The sequence below is a fragment of the Limanda limanda genome, chromosome 2, assembly GCF_963576545.1.
Source record: "Limanda limanda chromosome 2, fLimLim1.1, whole genome shotgun sequence".
NCBI lineage: Eukaryota > Metazoa > Chordata > Actinopteri > Pleuronectiformes > Pleuronectidae > Limanda > Limanda limanda.
Window position 1 is genome coordinate 19,386,832 of NC_083637.1, and position 19,637 is coordinate 19,406,468.

Here is a 19,637-nt window from a genome sequence, read left to right on the forward strand (position 1 = left end):
CTCCTTGTCCAAACTATGAAGTGGTTTTCATGTAGCAAAACAACCAAAGCCTATCAATCCTCTGACTGTCTGGTCCCCCTCACTGAACTGAAACATGGCTCAACAGTGGGTATTACCCATGATCCTCAGCTTCATGAACCAGAAAAGCTGTAACAAATGCACCAAATTGTTGATATTTTAAAGTAACCTTGCTGAATATTGTAGATAAACACTGGTTTTTAATGACCTCTTGGTATTTTTAACTAATCTACAGTTCAGCCTTACTCTTGGAACTTGCAGGTCGTGATTCTGACAATTGAAGCTGTGGCTATTGGTCAGTTACTTCTCACAGGACATCAAACCCACACAACAAAGATACATAGAGCAAAAAGGCTCCATTCTCCCGATTCCAAGTCCGTGAAAGAGTTGCACAGTTTCATTTTCAGGGGAAATATAACCATTCCTTATCTCTATACAAAATCGGATTTATGATTAAAAAAAAATCAGTTGAATATGTTTAAGTTTGAATATTACTCTCAAACAACTAATTGTTAAGTGGATCAAAGTCCTCAGCAAAACTTGCCAAACATTGTTTATCAAATAGTTGCTGTTTAACTACCTATTGATTGACTAGTCAAGTGACCGCCTAAAACTCTCAGCTCTGTGATAATGAAAAATCCTAACCGGTTTCCAATACTACGTTAATGCCACATGCAGAGATACATACTCTAGTGAATGTCACAGTTACAACATACGAGCGTGTTAAACGACACAGACCCAAGAGGTCTCCTGTAGTCAAAGAGTCCTCACATTTCACATTTTATTTGACTCATTTATTTATTTGATTCATTCAGGGGCGGCTCCTGGTACAGGCGACATAGGCGGTTGCCTAGGGTGAAAAATGCCGAGAGGGCGGCACAAGAGACTGAATTATCATGACGTGACACATGCAATGTAAAACAATATATTAACGTCACACCATCATCCTCTAACCCCGGGACGCACCGGATGTAGAAGCGCCGCGAAAAGCGGTCCGCCTCATTTCCTCACCCATGTTCGCACCGGCAGCGTAATGCCGGGAAGAACCGGAAAGCGCCGTGGCCACACAAACACACACAAGCACATAATCTCCTGTGGGGGGTGGGGGGCGGCTACAGGCTTGCGTAGGTCAGTCACCTGTGAAGACCAGCATCATTTACCCCTGAACCAGCGCGGAGAAATGCGCTCCCTGGGCCGCAGGGATGAGCCAGCCCCACGCCACTACGCTGCCATGGGTGGAACCAGGACACCAGTGGACACAGGAGCTGGGTCCGAACTCATGGGTAAGTTTGGCAGGCTGTCGTGTTGGCAGGACTTCCACCACCTATTCATTGCACAATGTCTATTAATATGTAAATTTAAAAACAAAAATGAACCATAACCATTTCAAATTAAATTAGATTAAATTAAATTTATAATTAAATTTAAAAAAAAATTTAAATCCTGCGCAGAAACCCATTGCGCACATCCTGGGCAGAAACCCATTGCACAGGAATTGCGCGCAGTTTTTAATTTTTTTTATTTAATTAATTTAAATTTACATACAAGATGTCCGCTTCTGTGCAGGAGTTGCGTAGTACGCTTAAATAAAAAGCAAAAACATTTTTTATAAAAAATAAATAACAGAAAATAAATGAAAAGTGAATTTTCACCACTTTCTAATTTTCTGCAAATTTTGGTAAGAATTTGAACATGTTAAAGCCCTCAAAAAGCCAACTAATTTGCCTGAAAAAAAAAAATAATAACGAGGGGCCATTTGGTTTGCAAACAGTAGTCACACACAACCCATACACATCAAAACAATACATAAAAAGAGCGTTAAACATCCATTAGTCCTTTGCTAAAATACTAAAATATATTAAAATGTGTGTGTGCCATACACCAGGGCTGCAGCTGGTTTATCATTATCATATAACACAAGAATATTATCACATATAATACGACTATTATCAAATATATCATATGAGTTATCATATATAGTAAACATTATCACAACACGAGTATTAATAGCTATATATCATGTGACTATTATATATAATATACATATCTATTATAATATATAACACAGGACTATTATCATATGTAAAACAACATGACTAACATCATAAACAACACATGTCTATTATGATATGACGTGACTATAAGCTGTTATTGACTGTATAGGAAGGACTGTGTAATATGGAGTAATAAAGGTGCATGAGGACAGAGGTGTGACAATACTGCAGTGCGTGTGCGTGTGCGTGCCCTGCCTGCCACGGGGAGAGAGAGGGAGAGTAGAGAGAGAGGGGGGAGTAGAGAGAGAGGGGGGAGTAGAGAGTCTGCTGGGAACTACATGGTGCTCAGTTTTTCAAGATGTCGTCGCTGGAGCAGAGGCTGTCGCGGATCGAGGAGAAGCTCAAGCTGGAGAATGAAGAAGCTCGCCGGAGGATCGACCTGCACATCGACATGAGCCCGCAGCGGACACGTCCCCGGCCCAGTGAGTGTCCACCGGGGGGGTCCGGGGGGTCGGGAACGGCCAGAATAGCCGGGGAAAGATCGCAGAGGCGGAGGGAGGGAGGGGAGGGAGTACGGGGTGCTCCTAGCTACTACCTGCTAACAGGCTAGCTACATAAACAAACACCGACTGGCTCGCTACATTTCTCTGGGGGGTTAAATCGCCTCATTAACCAGAGGGACGTGTCGCACAGAGGTTCGAACAAAAACGAAAAGGCCCGGCGAGCTGTCATGAAATGCGTTGCTGCCAGTCACGTCCCGAAATCTGTTTTGATCCAGTGCTGTCAAACATGCTAGGCTAACGGGCTAGCACCCTGAGTGATCGTCGGTGGCAGGCCCCGCGTCAGTCGGGAACATTTCATGGTGTCCCTACACTGTGGATGTGGACATGACAGAGGTGCCATTCCGCCCAGTGTCCTCCCAGTATGAAGTGGTGTGTCTGCTCATGACTGGTGGCGACAGTCCGGGTTTTTCCTGCCAGTTCTGACCCTCAACGAACAAGACGCTATTTTGTGGCAGCAGCAACCGCATCTAACGCTAGCTACCGTCAAACACCAGGGTTCGGCTGGTGCTACGTTGTAAACACGGTTCCCACAGCGAGGGTCTCTGTATAAAGCCCCTCGCAGTTTTCATTGGATTCAGTGATAGAAGAAGTGGTGAGGCAGTAACGCTGGAACCGTGTGAGAGGAGAGAACTCGAAGGTATAGTTCAGTAGGGAAGCCTCTCAGGGACATGTAGACAAACCCTGTTGATGGAGACACACACATCGTTGCTGTTCTTAGCACCCTGTGATATTGTATCGACACAGTAATGTCACTGATGAACACCGATCATTCTTTCCCACAGGTCATCTCTCTCGTCCATGTGAGGTTTGAGAGACGTTTCCCTCAAACCTGCTTCGTTCTCCCCCCCTCATGTTCTTTTTAAACGTACTGTATTGTGAGGTCACATTAGCTGCGTGTGAGAATGAAAGTGTGGAAGAGTGAAATGTAAGGTTGGTGTTATTCTCTCTCTCTCTCTTATTGCCAACAGAAGCCAAGAATAGACTCAACGGATGAAATGGACCAAAAACCTTCATTCGCTCACAGCAGAGCGCTGACTCAATATTTAGTGCAGCACATATCCCCCCCCCCCCTCAATTCACCCTGCAGATTACTGTTCCACTAAGTCCAATGTAATTAATAACATTATAAATCTGGTAAAAATAGAGACATCCCTGTTACAAAAACCTGTGCCTGTGCTTTCATAATTGGTAATTGTCACGATAAATGTAACGTTATTAATAACTTTTAAGTTTCAAAGACTGACTTTTGCTCCCGAGTGAAGGTCGTGGTTTTATCTCTTCTTTGTCAGCAGAAAATGACAAACTCTTGATAAGCAGCAAAAGATTCAAACACCAGCAGGCGAAGCCCCCAAATATTGACTGTTATCCCTGTGGGTTTCTCCATAGTAGGACAATAACGGATATGCTCCGAGCCGAGGTTGATCATGTGTTATACCTTCTCATTGTGCTTAAACCTGTGCTATATTGCCATTGATTAAAATTATATTCTGATTATTATAGATTTTGTTTCATTGCCCCACCTACATTGCCACGAACATGCCACTTAAAGGTTTTAATCTGCAATTGAATATAGCCCCCAAGAAATCTTCACTCGTGTTGGAGTAACCCAACAGTCTCTAGCGGTTTACAGGACAAACGATAAGTTTCTCACCTGTTTTTGAAGATGAATGACTTCAGTAGGAACCAGTGAGCCTGGGGCGGAGATCCACAGGCAGGGTAGGAAGTACTGAGATACTGACCAAAGCATTGATTTTGGTCTTCCCATAGGATTTGCAAACAATAAGAGAAAAAGAGAGTAACGCCAGTATTATACTTTACTCACTGCTCAAATGTGTATGATTTATAGAAGTCTGACAGCTTGTGTGGTGTTGTGTTTGTCTTTTGCACTGATGGTGGAGTGTGTGCGCACGTGTGATTGTCTCTGTGGTACAGTGCAGTAATGTGCGTGTGTGTGTATATTTTCTTTCTTCTGTCTAGTCATCGTGATCCAGCTCAGTCCTGCTCCAGCCCCTTCCCAGCGTGCAGGTATCATTCAATCCATCGCTCTCTCTGCCACTGCACTTCTCTCCCCCCCCACCACAACCAACTCTCCCCAACCACCTGTGTCCCCTGTTTCACCTCTGATACCCTCCTCCCTCAGTCTTTTTACTTATACCACCCATAACCCTCAGCGTTTGCCACTGAATATATCCTAAACACAGGCAGCTCTTTACATTCTCACCAATTTAGTTACATTTGTTTTGGTTAAAATTGCCGGAAAGACTCTCACTAGAACTTCTTCACTGATTGTATTTATGCTTGTCAGGGTCCCCATGCATCCTGGAGAACCTGGAATGATAGGGAGTACTTTCCACACTTCAGTTTCAAGTCTTTCAAGTAACAAAAATATGTTTACAGCCAACGTAAGGAGATCACACAACCTTATTGTACAGTTAAGTGATGGATGTAGACATCGCCTGCAGTTGAGAGACTTCATGCCTCAATCACATGAACCCTGCATTGTTAAAAAAGTAAAAAATCAAAATAGGGTTTATTGTGTTAATATTAGAACTACCATTGATCTATATGACCGTTTATAACCAACCGTTGTCCCGAGGTGTCTTGTGGAAAATATGTTATTTCTTTGAAAGAGTGGGAATCCTGCTTGATACTCAACATTATTATCAACGTTTCTAACATTCAGTGCATCATTTTAAGTCGTAGAAAGAGAAAGTAAGTGTCAAAATAATAATTTGTCCTTTTTATTTTTACTGCTGAGGGGCACAAGTTTAATCCATGTTTGTGAATCAGGTCCAGTCCCTGACCAGATGCTAATATTTTAGCCTCGCAGTTATTCACACCTCCTCCCAAATCACATCCTCTCTCCATCTTTCCATCCCTACTCCTCCTCTCTCTCCCTTTCTCCGTCTCTCTCTCTCTCTCTCTCTCTCTCTGGCTGTGTGTGTCTTTGCCAGTGGCAGGGCAGGGTTGGTGTGTGTTGATCTTCACAGTGTTTATGTGCGTGTGTGGACATGTGTCCGATCATTAACCTTTGTATTGCTGGAGGCAGAGAATCACGGTGCATGTGGCTTTACTGCACGGCACAATGTTCTGGGTTGTGTTTTTGTTTGAAACAGTCTCTAATCCAGCTTCCCCACTGGTCTGTCTGCAGGAGTGCTGTGACCACTCAGGCTTCTCTCTCTGTTTTCTCTGTGAAGACTTGACTTCCTGTCCGAGTCTGACCGTCTGACTGACTGTCTGACTTCCAGCCTAGTCTTTGCTATGTAGTCTTGGCTGGATGTATCCTCTCCTTTCCTCTCTCACATCTGACTGTTTGATATTATTTGTCTGTTATTCATCTTCTGGCATCCCCTCGCTGCTCCTTCCTCTAGCAGCGTCACTCAGCAAGCAGGAGGTGGTGCGGCCGTGCCTGTGAATATCTTGTGTTTATGTGTCTCCCCGTCTTCTCGCTGTATGCCCGTCTATCCTCTCATCCGTCCATCTGGAGCCAGCTGAACTGTGGAGATATTCTCTATGCCAACGACTGCCTGAGTCTTCCTTCCTCTCTCCACTAACACCCTCCTTCCCTTCACTAACTGGTTCTCCGTTTACAGGCTGGTCCATCCACAGGTGACTCATGGATCCAAACAGTCTCAGTGGAGCTGCCAGCCAGTTTTTCAAACTGGTTTTGAGAATTTTTTTTAAGTTGCTGATTTGACACTGATGATGATTACTATGGAGTTAAACTCTTAAGTAATCAGGGATCTGAAGCTTCATTGAAGAAGTGTCAGTAATTGATCATCATAGCTGCTAACCCTCTGTGTGAGAAGCTGATTTAAAATGAGCCAGTGCCTGCACACACTCCTGATGTTTCAAGGTCAACACATGTCCTCTGATGCTCATGATTTACACCTAGGTTTATAAGAGGCCAGAAGCATTTGACTTCTGCTGTGAGCCGTCGATTTGCAGTGTTATAAAGTCCTATGTGTCTTGGTTAGGCCGTGTGGCTTTCTTTGACAGCAGATTACAGTTTATTATAACTTCAGTTTCATTTTCTTTGATCGTTTTGATATAAGTTTTGATTGTCTACGCAAAGATGTGATGCAACAAAGGCGAGCCGTTACATGTTGTAAAAAAACCTCTGAGGTTAGGCAAGTGTATTTTGAAGAGAAGCTGAGCAGTAATTATTTGCCAAACCGTCCATCGTAAACATTTCACTTATCGTTCAACTCGGATCTCATAGTTGTGCCTATTTACAGTTATGATTTCATCATGTGTCACCTCACAAACTATTAGCATTAAAAATTTAACCGGAATTTTACTAAAAACAACCTGTGGACACCCACATCCCCCCCCCCAAGCTGTGTGCTAACCCTGTGCCGTCTCTGACTGCGAATGGTGTTGCTTTTGAGATAACCGTCCTGTTTTTTTAGCGGTGGGTTGGGACATCAGGGGAAATAAAACAATGTAGTAACCTTGAGGGCAGAGAAAACCAACATGTTCATATGCTGCTAAAATACAGTGCAGGGCCTAGATGGTTGTTGCAGTGAAAGAATTCCCTGACCTTGCCAAGGCCAGTTTTTCTCTGGTCTCATGGGAAATCATTTTAAGTGAGTTCTACACAGGATGTCGTGGATCACGTTCATTTCTCTTCAGACTTTTACTGTGAGAAACAATTGAAGCTGAACTGATGCACAAATTGTCAAAGCAGATAGTTCACAAATAATAATACGTTGTCACTACCTCTGTCTGTTTACATACAATCACTAAAATAAGGAATTCAGTAAATGCATGAATCCACAAAGCCATCTTATATCCTCTGGCATGCTGGCCTCTGGTGTAGAACACAGCACTCTGCCCTCTGCTCTCCTGTCTCTCTCTAATGTTTCGTGTCCCCCCCCCCCCCTGCCCAGCGCTCCAGCTGCCACTGGCCAACGACGGAGGCAGCCGGTCATCGTCTTCAGAGAGCTCGCCTCAGCACCACCCCTACCCCAGCCGCCCGCGAAACATGCTCACCCTGCCCACACCCCCGTATGGCCTACAGAAGAGTCTAGAGAAGTATGTCAACATGCTGAACGAAGTCAATGTCAGAAATAAGTCATGAGAAACCGCATTCACTGTAATGTTGGACTTTTGTTGTTGGAAAATAGTAGTATCATAGAATTGAATGACTTACTGCTTTTTAATAAGAGGGTGGTAACATTTTTGATTTTAAAAAAAATGGGATCGTTAGCTAGATAATAAGTAGAATTGAGGGATTTGTGGTCAAACACTTTTTTAAGTACAGTGGAGAAGAGTAGATTTTAACATGGAGACAAAACACTTCAACTGTTTTCAGATGTGAATTCCAGGAGATTGTGTCCGAACATTTGCCTTTAACGTATGTGTTGCGTGCAGCGGGAGATCGATCATGACAACAGGAACATTTCAGGAACATTCAAGAGAGAGTCTTGTAGAGAATGCAGGAGGCTTGACATGACGTATAAATTATGCTGTGGAAATTGCAGTGTTTTTGTTTATAGCTCATCGGCTCCCGCCTCCAGTTTGAGTCCATCATGTGATAAGTCATTGATACGCCCACTCGCTGGATGGGAATTTTCTAGACATTCTCTCATGGACTCACTCTGACATTTTACTGGCTGGAAAAGTTCCTGATTATGGCCAGAACGACTGACTGCGTTCTTACATACAGATGTTTTCAGGAAAATGTACAGACTTATGTGCCTGTCTGAAAGCCGCTCTGTTTTGAGGACTGAGCAGGATGAGGGGTCATTTAAAGTAGAGCAGGTTATTTTACACCTAATGGATCCACATGTAGAGAGTAGGGTTGAAGAGATGCACAGAAACACACAGCATCCATTTGTGAGTCAGAATTCTCTCTCATCTCGCTGTGGGTGTTTCACACTAAACCATACCTCATAATGCATTCGAGTCACGTGACATTGTGTATTCTTGTGTCCTCACAGTGCAGAGATTAACCAGAAACTGCAGGAGATCATGAAACAGACTGGTTATCTGAAGATTGACGGTCAGGTGAGTTGTGCACACAGACATATGTTAAGTTTTTCAGCTCTGGAATTGCTAATCCTCTGCACCTAAAAACCTGGATCTTAGTTCATACTGAATCATGTTGATATTCTTTATTTTCCTAACAAATCCAATGAAAAGACAAAAATATTCAAAACGAATAAATACTTATCATACTAAGAATTGTCTGTTAAGTCAAAACGCTTTATCCTCTGTGTCACAGAAAATTAAATTGTGTTCCAACGAAAACCCCACCTCCTTGGCGAAGGTACTTACAAGATAGTTAAGGCATAAATACGAAATTAAAACAATACTGGCTTTTGTTTCTTGTTGAGACTCGGGACAAACATTAACACTTTTTTGGTTTCGTCAGGATCCTAAAAGAGAAAAATATTTTTTACCGCGACAGTGAAAATTAGTTTTAGGTATGTTAGGACATGACACATTCACTCATTCCTTTTCAGCTGCTGATGTTTCTGACTTATGTTTGTGTAGTGAGCTCAGAGACCATGGTTTAAATAGGCCAAGGTTAAAACACTGTCAAAGCAAACCCCAAGTGTCCTTGAGGGTTTCTCAATCAGAAGAACAACAGCCTCCTCCTGGCATTTTTTCCCACTTTGAACGAGATATAATCAGGGAGATTGATTTGTGATGACCTCATTTAGTAGTTTAGTTTGTGTCTCTTTCAGCCTTCAGGTTCAGTAACCTAGTCGAGGCCAGTCGGGGTTTGGAGATTGAGAAAATGATGTGACTCATCGCTGCACTCCAGATAGTTTTCACTTCCTCTCATTAGCTGAGGGGGTGCTACATAATGTTGTCAACGAGATGTCACTCAGAGTATCTGAATCACTGATGATTTGTGGTTAATAAAGCATGGAAAATGATGCATCTCCCCACTTAGTGCTGGTATTCTGAGTCATGGCCCGTGGGGGAGCATCTTAATTACACATCAAAACATGTTTTACTGAGTTACCCAGAGGGTTTATCGTTGCCTTACGATGCAGAAAGTCAGAATTGGTCTCTCTGCACAATTTTCAGCTTGAAGTGTTTTGTGAAGAAACAACATGCAGATGACTCCGCTCAGACCTGGTGTTAACATCTGTCCTGAGTAATCCTATCCCAAGTTGATCAGCTTTAAGCTCAGGTCTGGACGCACTCAGATGTGTCCTCATTGCATCCTGAGATCAGATCACTGGTACAACATTGGGAGGTGGAGAGGGACGCATGTCGCCTAGCTCTATTTGGTTCCTGGGCCACATATGAAGGACCACCTACTCAAATGGCATCATCTGACCCCCGGCAGTTTCACAATGAAAAAATCAAACATTCATCACAAGTAGTCACAGGAGACACATTCAGGATGCATTTTAATGGCAGGTGGGAACACACGTACTTAACGCTGTCCACTTGTGATCGGATTTCTCAGGAAGGATATTAATACCAGATCAGAATGGCCTTTGAAACCAGCAAAAATATTTTGAGCAGGATCTATAATCATGTTGTGTTGTGTTTGTGCGTAAACAGCGGTATCCAGCCGAGGTGACAGACCTGATTAGTGAGGGCGAGATCGGCAGTGGGACCTGCGGACAGGTTTTCAAAGTACGATTCAAGAAGACGGGCCACGTCATCGCTGTCAAAGTAAGACCCACCTGCTCTTGCTTGTTTTCATTGTTAACGAACCAGCGTAAAGTGTGCAAAGGATCCAGCTACAAAAGCTGATGATGGCTCCTTAGTTGGTGAGTATGTCTAGTGATGACAAAGGAAGTTAAATAAAACGTTGGCATCTTCAAGAACAGCTGCTGAGCATCTGTCACCACAACGAAATCAGCTGCAAACCTGTTTTTTCGCTTGTTTTACACCTAACAAAGAAATTGACAAAACGACTCTGAACAACTCAATAGATGGGGCTGCTGAAGAACAGATGCTCTGTTGTTCTCCAGCACTCCCACTTTTTATATTTTCTCTTGATTTGATTCTGCTAATGTAACACAGAGCCGATGTGGCTGAAAAGAATCAGACAGAAATCCACAGGCTGGTTGTTACAAATGCACATTAAGATGTTTTTTATGAGTCAAGCTCTTTAACTGGTATATAAGATACATTTCAGAGAATAGTTTTCCTGATAAAACAAGTACTAGAGTACTATGGTGAGCTTTGTTTTGAAGAGGTTGCCAAAGATTTCCCTACAGGGACCTTCAGTCAGTGTGCCAAACACGGTGGGAGCGCGATGCTCAACCCGCCGTAGTTACACTCTCTCATTTTCTGTTGTGCTTTAATTGTGACTGGTTTACAAACACAGCACCACTAATAACCCCACATAACATCCCTACCATTTAAGAGTTGACTTAATTGTAGCCATCCGGGCCATTTAACAATTTAGCAGTCAGTTCCCTGCTGTGGTCTGTGTGTTGTGTTTTCCTAATGTGTGTGTGTGTGTGTGTGTGTCACCAGCAAATGCGTCGTACAGGAAACAGAGATGAGAACAAGAGGATTCTGATGGACCTGGACGTTGTGCTGAAAAGTCACGACTGCCCTTATATCATCCAGTGCTACGGCGCTATAGTTACCAACGTAGGTGTCCCCAAAATACATTACTGTCTGTATGCTTAACAATAAACTAAAGTCACAGCTAAAGACAAAGAAACTGCAGCACATGTATACAATTTATACAACACTTTTACCTCCGTAAACTCCACTCCTGACCTGGTAAAAGAGTTGACTTAATTGTAGCTGTCCAGGCCGTTTAACATTTTAGCAGTCAGTTCACTGCTGGGGTCTATGTTTTGTGTTATCCTAATGTGTGTATGTTTGTTTGTGTGCATGTTCAGACGGATGTATTCATTGCCATGGAGCTAATGGGAACATGTGCGGAGAAGCTGAAGAAGAGAATCCAGGGCCCCATCCCAGAGCGAATTCTAGGAAAGATGACAGTTGCAGTAAGTGGAAGAAACTCGTACAGAGATGGGGAAAGAGTCACACTGCTCACTCGAGTGTTTTATTCTTAATGTTTAATCTCGTGTGTGTTTCTGCTCCAGATAGTGAAAGCGTTACAGTACCTAAAAGAGAAACACGGTGTCATTCACCGGGACGTCAAACCCTCCAACATCCTGCTGGATAATAAAGGTCAGATCAAACTTTGTGATTTCGGCATCAGTGGACGCCTCGTCGACTCCAAGGCCAAGACCCGCAGTGCTGGCTGTGCCGCCTACATGGCGGTGAGTGGAAATCCCCACACATACATTCAAAACCCTCCTACAAGCTCACTAAAGACTTGCACAGACATAGAAATGTATTTCATATGTGTTTGTCTTTTTAGGCTTAGGTTTTTTTATATTTATAGTTTGCACATGATACAGACACAGATTCACTGATAAAATAATGTTGCCTGTCTTTCTTTTTTTATACCTGCAGCCAGAGAGAATAGACCCTCCAGATCCAACCAAACCTGACTATGACATCCGAGCAGATGTGTGGAGTCTTGGCATCTCTCTGGTAAATATACCATGGTTTTACAACTATATAGAAAAAGCGCTTAAATGTGAATATTAGGTCAATAATAAGGACTTATTCGATTAATATCAATCGAATAAGTCCAACTAATAATTCCAATAACTATAGGACCACAGGAAATAAACTAGCACCTAAAATAACTGTGTTTCAGTCAATGGTTTAAAAAACAGCAGTTTTAACATGAAAGTGAGATACTTTATTTCATCAAACAATTGACAAAACCAAAATACATGTTTATCATGTAAAAAGTAACTTTTTGTGTGGTTTATTTAAACAGTCTCTTTACAAAAAAGCAAAGCGTTTGTTGTCAGCAAAAGTGGATGTTAATGGTTCCTGGTGTGCTGCAGGTGGAGCTGGCCACAGGACAGTTTCCCTACAAGAACTGCAAGACAGACTTCGAGGTTCTGACCAAAGTGCTGCAGGAAGATCCTCCGACGCTGCCTCTCGGCATGGGCTTCTCCCTCGACTTCCAGTCCTTCGTCAAAGAATGGTGAGTCCAAAACTATCCTTAAATCTGATCATTTCCAATTGTATTTTTTGCCGCCTCGCTTGATGTGTATGTCCATCCACAGCCTCACAAAGGATCACAGAAAAAGGCCAAAATATCGTCAGCTGCTGGTAAGTCACCAGTCAGAGTGAGGAATTGCCAGAATAACCAGATTTACTCGAGGCTCAACTTTTACTAAACCGTCTGTGTCACTCTTTGTCCGTCTCCCTCGTCCAGGAGCTGAGTTTCATCCAGCGTTACGAGGTGCTGGTGGTGGACGTGGCCGGTTGGTTTCAGACGGTGATGGAGCGCACCGAGTCGCCTCGCAGCAGCCAGTGTTACAGCCATCAACACCAGCTCCACTCGCTCTTCAGTAGGTAGCCTAGCCCAGCCCCGACGTGAGCTTAGCCATACGCTTGTCTAGCCTAGCTTTAGCTTTGCCAAGCCCAGACTCAAGTCTGTCCTAGTCTAGTCCAGCGTCATCAGCTAAGCCTAGCGTTAGACCCAGCCCACCAGTCCATCTGTCCACCGGAGAGCCCAGAGAAGAGGAGGAAGCAACGGAGGACTCTGGATGGACAGACGGACAAAGAGATGGAATGAAGGATGGATAGACGACACAGGTGGTTCTCTTTGTAACGACATCATATCTGGACAGGCAGACACAGGGAGGAGGGAGCAGAAAAGGGCCCGACACTGTAGTTAGCTTCTTTTATGTACCCACTGTTACGTCTCGTTACACTATGTCTCACACACACACACACTTAAATGCAAACGTGTGTGTCTTTTATGTTTGAATACATTTTCTACATTAGTTTGTCACCTACACGTCTGTCTCCAGCATTGATCCAAGCCATTGGATCAGTAAACAGCGTAGTCTCTACACACTGGAACAAAGCATCTGCTACATTAGCACTCACGGGTCACTCTTGGACATAAACGTTAAGGAGGACACCGCAGTGCAATTATGGCTCTTCAGGTGTTTCTACTATCACACACTCTCAGGCTGTATCTGTGTGTGTTTGTGTCTGTGTCTGTGAGTGAGCATTTCCATGTATGTGTGTGTGTGCGCGTGTGTGAGAGATATCCTGACACAGTCACTGGTTGTTTTTATAAGATTATATTTGCTAGTCATTTATTCATCCTCACACTACAGCCCTAACAAGTTCACCTGTAGGCTCATTTTCAACACATAACAATAGTAGTTCTCATTAACTGTGCTATGAAACATGTTTAGAAAAATTGTATTTAGCTGCGTAATTGGAAAAAACACAACGAAAAAGACTCACAAAAAAATTAGTGTTGCATTCCAGATTTGCTTTGTGTTTGCGAGTTAGAAGAACTTAAAGAGATATGGAGGGATGTTTTAAAGAGAGAAGAGGATGTGGAGAGGGTAGAGTCCAACTCTTTTTAGAAGTGCTGGAGAAAAAAACGAGGGTGGGAGATGTACGCTCGTCGATTACCATTCGAAGTTTTTATTCGTTACTGGTGCAAGAAAGTAGAGAGAGGTTGGAGGTCATGTAGAAGTGCGATATGATTGAGAAGGCATTCGGACGAGAGCGTATCTTGTACAAAGGATCTAAATGGAGCAGATCTTATAACCTGTGGAGTGTTTCTTGACTTCACTCCCTGTTTGTCTACCTCTCTGTCTGCCTCTGCTGTTTAGAGTATTGTACTGCTCCACAGTGTTTTCAGACCAAAGGCTGCGCATAGCTTGTTGCAGGTGGAGGCAGAGAGATTTAGACCTGACATTATGCAACCTCACAGACAAGTCTATTGAGAATATGTTGGTGTTTTACGGAGAGCAGGGGATTCAGTTAACTGGCCCAGGTAAAGAATTGATTGTTAAACACCACCAATTTATCATGGTTTATTTTAGTTTACTCCTTTCCCTGAGGTTTTTGTGTGTGTCAGTCTCTCACTGGAGGCCTATGTTTTTTTTCCCCTCTCTTATTCTTAGTGTTGGAAAATAGTTAAAAATGTAAAGTCCTGCATATTCTCAGGGTCATAATTGCTTGTTTGTTGTTTCTCCCCCTGGACAAACGATCAGAAATCCAGTCAGTTATTTTGTGTAAACTTACTCATTAACCAACAAGACAAACAAATGGACTGGTTGGAGGTGATTGTTATCAAAATAATTTCAGTTTACTGTTGATCACCTAAACTGATTAATCAAGCAGTGGATATATACCTACTATGAGCTGAGATTTACAGCTCTCAGATTTGGCATTGTGTACTTGACTCTGGCATGGACACTGAATCTTAAGAATTGAACTGAACTGGTTCCTCCTACCCCCCCATCGTGCACCAAACCAAATCACTGCCACACACAGAGACCTGAGGAGCGACGTTGATCGAGACAGGAAACTGTAAAGTGACAGAGAGAGGATGAGAGATGCAGGAATGTTGTCAAGATGGCAGAAGAGATGAGTGGAAATGAAAGGACAGGAAAACGAGTGGAGAGGACAGAGTGAGGTGAGAAGGAAGATGGGGAGTATTACGAAAGTAGTGGAATGGGATGTTGAAGAAAAGTCTGAATCGGGCTGGAGTTGGAAGACAGGAAGTAAGAGTTTGAAAATGGAGACAGGAAACGGGGAAGGAAAACATCAGGCCGAGTTTCACAGGGCGGCTGATCTCTGAGGCCAGCTGGATTTTGTAAAAAGCTTTCATTGTGTTACACCAACCTACCAATTTTGATTCTAGTGAGTAAGTTACCTTCTTGTGTTTATGATGTTCTGTTGAAAGAATTTTATTTATTACATTGCTACTGCTGCTATGTTTTATTGCTTTAGATGCTGCTGTCACCTCTTTTCCCCAAAGCATAAATACTTTATACATTTTTCTTTCAAGCCAAATAAATGAAATAATGCAAAGTCTACACGTTTTACCAAATACTGAAGAGCAAGTGTGAGGAGGGCAACAGCAAGTGAGAGGTTGGGAGACGGATTAGAAGAGAAAGTTTCTGGGAGGTTAGCTTCACAAGACAAACTAACACACACATTATAAACACACACCTCACCTCAGATGTAGCTTTGTGTGTCATGGTTGTAGTTGATTGTCTGTATCCCATCGTCACGCTTCATGTCTGTACAGTGTAGATATGATTAGAGGGGATGTCTGTCTGTCCGGATGCTCTGTCAAGTCCATCCATCCCTCCGTCTGTCCACAGGTCGCCTGCAAGCTTGACAACCTTGACAGTTCACACCAAAGGTGTCCACAACTCAACATAAATACAAAAGCGTTGTTGTTATTGTTATGACTATTGTTATTGACATTATAATTGATTACTCTCAGCTATGGTTATATATATGAAATCTCTCTATAGCTAGTGGGAGAGGGGGGGTGGGGATGCTGTAGTATAGCAGTACTGTGTGTATGTGTGTCTGTGTCATATACTGTACAGGGGGAGACTGGAGCGCTAACACACGCCAAGGGCCAAGCAATACAAGCAGCCAACTCATCTCTCTGCTCAGTGAGTGATACTAGCCTCTGACCTGTGTCAGGAAGTAAGTCAGACCAGCACCCGGGCCACACTGGATGCGTGAGCGACACGTGCACGTCACAGAGCGTCTTGCTGTGTTATCAAGTTAGAGCAGCCTCGAGACACGCTGCTCTTCTAGAGTCAGTCTTGTCTATCGTCTCCACATACCTTTCACGGTTCATAGCAAAATGATCTTTTCACCACAGTTTTTAATGTTTATGTCACAAACAATAATATTTGCAACACTTCCTGTGCCTGTTGAAAAGGAAAGCACTCAAACATATGACTGAATCAATTCATCTGATTTAACAAGGCTTTTATTGTAAGTGCAGGATTGGAGGATGCACAGCTTCAAACCGTAGTGTCCTGGCATTTAGTTGTGTGTGTGTATAGCCAAATACAGCAGTCATACCAGAAACCTCATGTAGAAGCTTCACAGCCTCACGCTCCCAGTGCCGCCCGGATGTTAGGCTAGCTCTCTTTTAGGAGTGCTGAGCTACAAGCCAATTAAATGTTATATAATCTGAAAAAACGACTATACAATATTATCACACTCTTTTTAAAGAGCTCTGGCAATATAATATTTTTTGTCCATAAAAGACAGATTATTTTTACAACGTCCCCATTTGAAGCATTATAGGCAGATATACTTTGACTGTAAGTCCCAAGGATGGGTCAACCTCCAAAATCACTTGATCCTACCTTTCCCAGATATATCTCTGATGAGATGACTGGGCAGTCTGTTAACCTGTTAAAGTAAACCAGCTCCAATAGCGCTCTGTTACCACGGAGATTTCCCCCTTAAAGTCTGACCACACATGGCTCATGCAGCTTCGTGAAACAGGCCCCTGAGCAGATGGGACAGAGGGTTGGCGCAACTCCGTTAGCTCAGCCCTTGACTGTTTATTATCTAGAGGCCAGGCTGTGACCCTGGATCTGATCTAAAGCCACGGTTTACCTTCAGCAGTGGTCGGGGCTGCTCTGCTCTCTTAAACTCTCCATCTAACAGGGGCTGACAGTGACAGCTCACTGCTCAGCATCCCCTGATTCAAACTGTTGTATATAAATCTGGATCTGGTGCTTAGCATCCATCAGCTGTGCTGCACTGGCAGCACAGCCTGAGGTTGTATCATTGGTGCAATTTTAACTCTAATCATGCTAAGACACGGTGCAACCCACTCTCACTGTAGCGTTCACTGTCTCTGTCTGTGTGTCTCGGCTAAAGTGTCCTGACACAAAGCTGGAACCAGTCTCCCACTGTTGAGGTTCTCTGTTATTAAGCTGATGTTGTATTTTATTAACACACGCACACGCTCACTCGACTTTGCTGCTAGCGTGCGTTTCCATCCAAACACCTGACTGGGCCATGGTGCCACGCTACACCTCTGTAAAACCAATCAACCCAGATGTGCCTGTGACACATCTATGTGACTTGAGTGAGGAAACAAATTGATAACCAGTCTACACACACACACCAAATGTACAAAGTCAACCCATTCTACACAGCAATGCTGGCTACTGCCAACAGTGGCTGGTTGTGTATATTAGCTTGCTGTGTGCGAGGCCAGCGGTGTATAAAAACAGCTGGTTCATAGCGTGTACCTGCGCTGTGCCTTGGCACAGAACGAGAAGATGTGTGTGTGAGAGTGTGCGTGTGTTGTCACCACATCTGTAAGTAAACCAAATATAATTTTCACTATGCAGTCATTCAAACCATGTCAGCTTGCCTGGATGGGGGGAAAAGCCTCCTGTACATACACAGATAAACCGCAATTAGCGAAGCCGTGTTTTGGTTTTGTTGCCCCCACCGCCCACAGCTAGCTCACAGAGAAATGCCAGAGCAAGAGATATGTTTTGAATGAACTGACAAATACTTAAGGATTGTACTGGGGTCGGGGAGGGATGTGGGTTAGACTGGGGTTTGTCGTTTTTTGGGGAGATACAGATCAATGCTGTAAAGTATATCGATTGCATGTTATTGTCATGCTGTAACTGCTATTTTTTTGTTTTGGTTGGTTGGGGCGGGGATGCACAAAACTTTATCCTTATTTATGATTTTTACACATATAGTCTGTGTTTGTAGTTTTTTGGGAAAATGTCGACTTCATTGTGTTTTTAGGAAAAGACACACTTTTTTGCCTTTTTTTTCTGTCAAATTTTGCTATATTTGTTTTCACTTTGGACCCGTTACTAGATGACGAAGAGGAGGAGCTGTATCTTTATTAGCAGACAGTGTTTGTTTGAAATTTTTTTCTTTTTTTTCCCTCATTCATGTGCCGTGTGTCTTTCTTTTCATTTAGCAGTGTGAGCAAGCGGAGAGTGTGTGTGATGTTTATTTGTTTACCAAAAGTCTTCATTGATGGTGATTATTATTATTATTAGCTTTTACTTTGTTTGTTGTTATGTAGATTCTTTTGTTTTATGATTACTATTGTTTTTATTATTATAATTTTGTATTATTATAATTATTATTCAGGGCAAAGATGACACCAAATTGAACAAAGAAATTAACGGGTGATCCCAGACGGAGCTGAGGGCGTCTAAAGGTTTCTTTCACTGGCGGGGTGGCATCACCATTTTCTCACTTTACGCTGTTTTTACACCGAATTTAAACCGCCACATAAAGATAACCTCTGAACTGAAAGTCTAATAGTATTTTTTTATTTTTTTTTATAATTATTATTATTATATATTGTGTTCCTTTTGATCAGATATCATGATCAATTTTTTTCTTGTTACCCCGGTTAGGGTCATAAATCGTGTGCTGTTATTTTATGCTTCCCCCCTCCGTTCATCCCTGCCCACTGCTTTTTGGATTTCAATTTGAGGATTATTATTTTCTATTCTTTCCGGTTTGTCTGATGCTGTAGTATTGAGCTGATTGGTCTAATACCAGAGCTTTTTTATTTCCTTAATGCTGAGACTGTCGTGACTGATGTTGCACTTGTGATGGGTTTGATTTTGTTATTTTCATTTTGTTTTGTGTTGCAGATTTGGGGGATTGTTGTGCAGAGAGGAGAATATCGGGTGTTTTCCTTATTGACTTAGTCACAGCAGTTATTTTATCAATCATATAGATCTGTGTCACAGAACAAAAAAATGATTCAACAGTGTATTTTTCTCACTGGTATTTATTTATTGGTCATTTGTATGTTGTTTTTTGTTTGTTTGTTTGGATGTTTTTTTATGTGTATTGCTTTTTTATGTGGGGGGGCAAACAAGACTCACGGTAGAGGAGTGGTCTCTCTGGTTGACATTTTACCATTGTGTACAGAGAAGCAAAATGTTGTAATCAAAGTCATCACACTAACATATTTTCTATAGAGCAACAGGTGAGAATAGAAACCTGCTTCACATTAAGATGCACCGTTTCCATTATCACCCTCTGAGATGGTCTGACACAAAGCGCTGATGGTTTCAAACCACAGCGCGTTGTGTTTGAACTCTATATTGTTTGAGAACTTTGATGGTTTTTAATCAGTAATGAATGAATACCGGCTACAAAGCAGACTATATTTATTTCTTTTATTTTTTTTAAAAGGTTTAATGTATTTGAGTTGATGATAACTACTACGATAGTG

General features: G+C 42.6%; 1 protein-coding gene across 1 annotated transcript; it reads left to right on the plus strand.

The window, feature by feature from the left end:
* The first annotated feature begins 2,350 nt into the window (after positions 1 to 2,350).
* On the plus strand, positions 2,351 to 15,911 carry map2k7 (mitogen-activated protein kinase kinase 7). The gene is made up of 11 exons (XM_061067490.1): positions 2,351 to 2,494; positions 7,468 to 7,612; positions 8,521 to 8,587; positions 10,106 to 10,219; positions 11,033 to 11,152; positions 11,410 to 11,517; positions 11,617 to 11,796; positions 11,993 to 12,073; positions 12,439 to 12,581; positions 12,664 to 12,709; positions 12,816 to 15,911. Exons 1-11 carry the CDS (start codon positions 2,371 to 2,373, stop codon positions 12,957 to 12,959), a joined length of 1,272 nt encoding a protein of 423 aa, XP_060923473.1. The 5' UTR covers positions 2,351 to 2,370; the 3' UTR covers positions 12,960 to 15,911.
* The last annotated feature ends 3,726 nt before the right edge of the window (positions 15,912 to 19,637 follow it).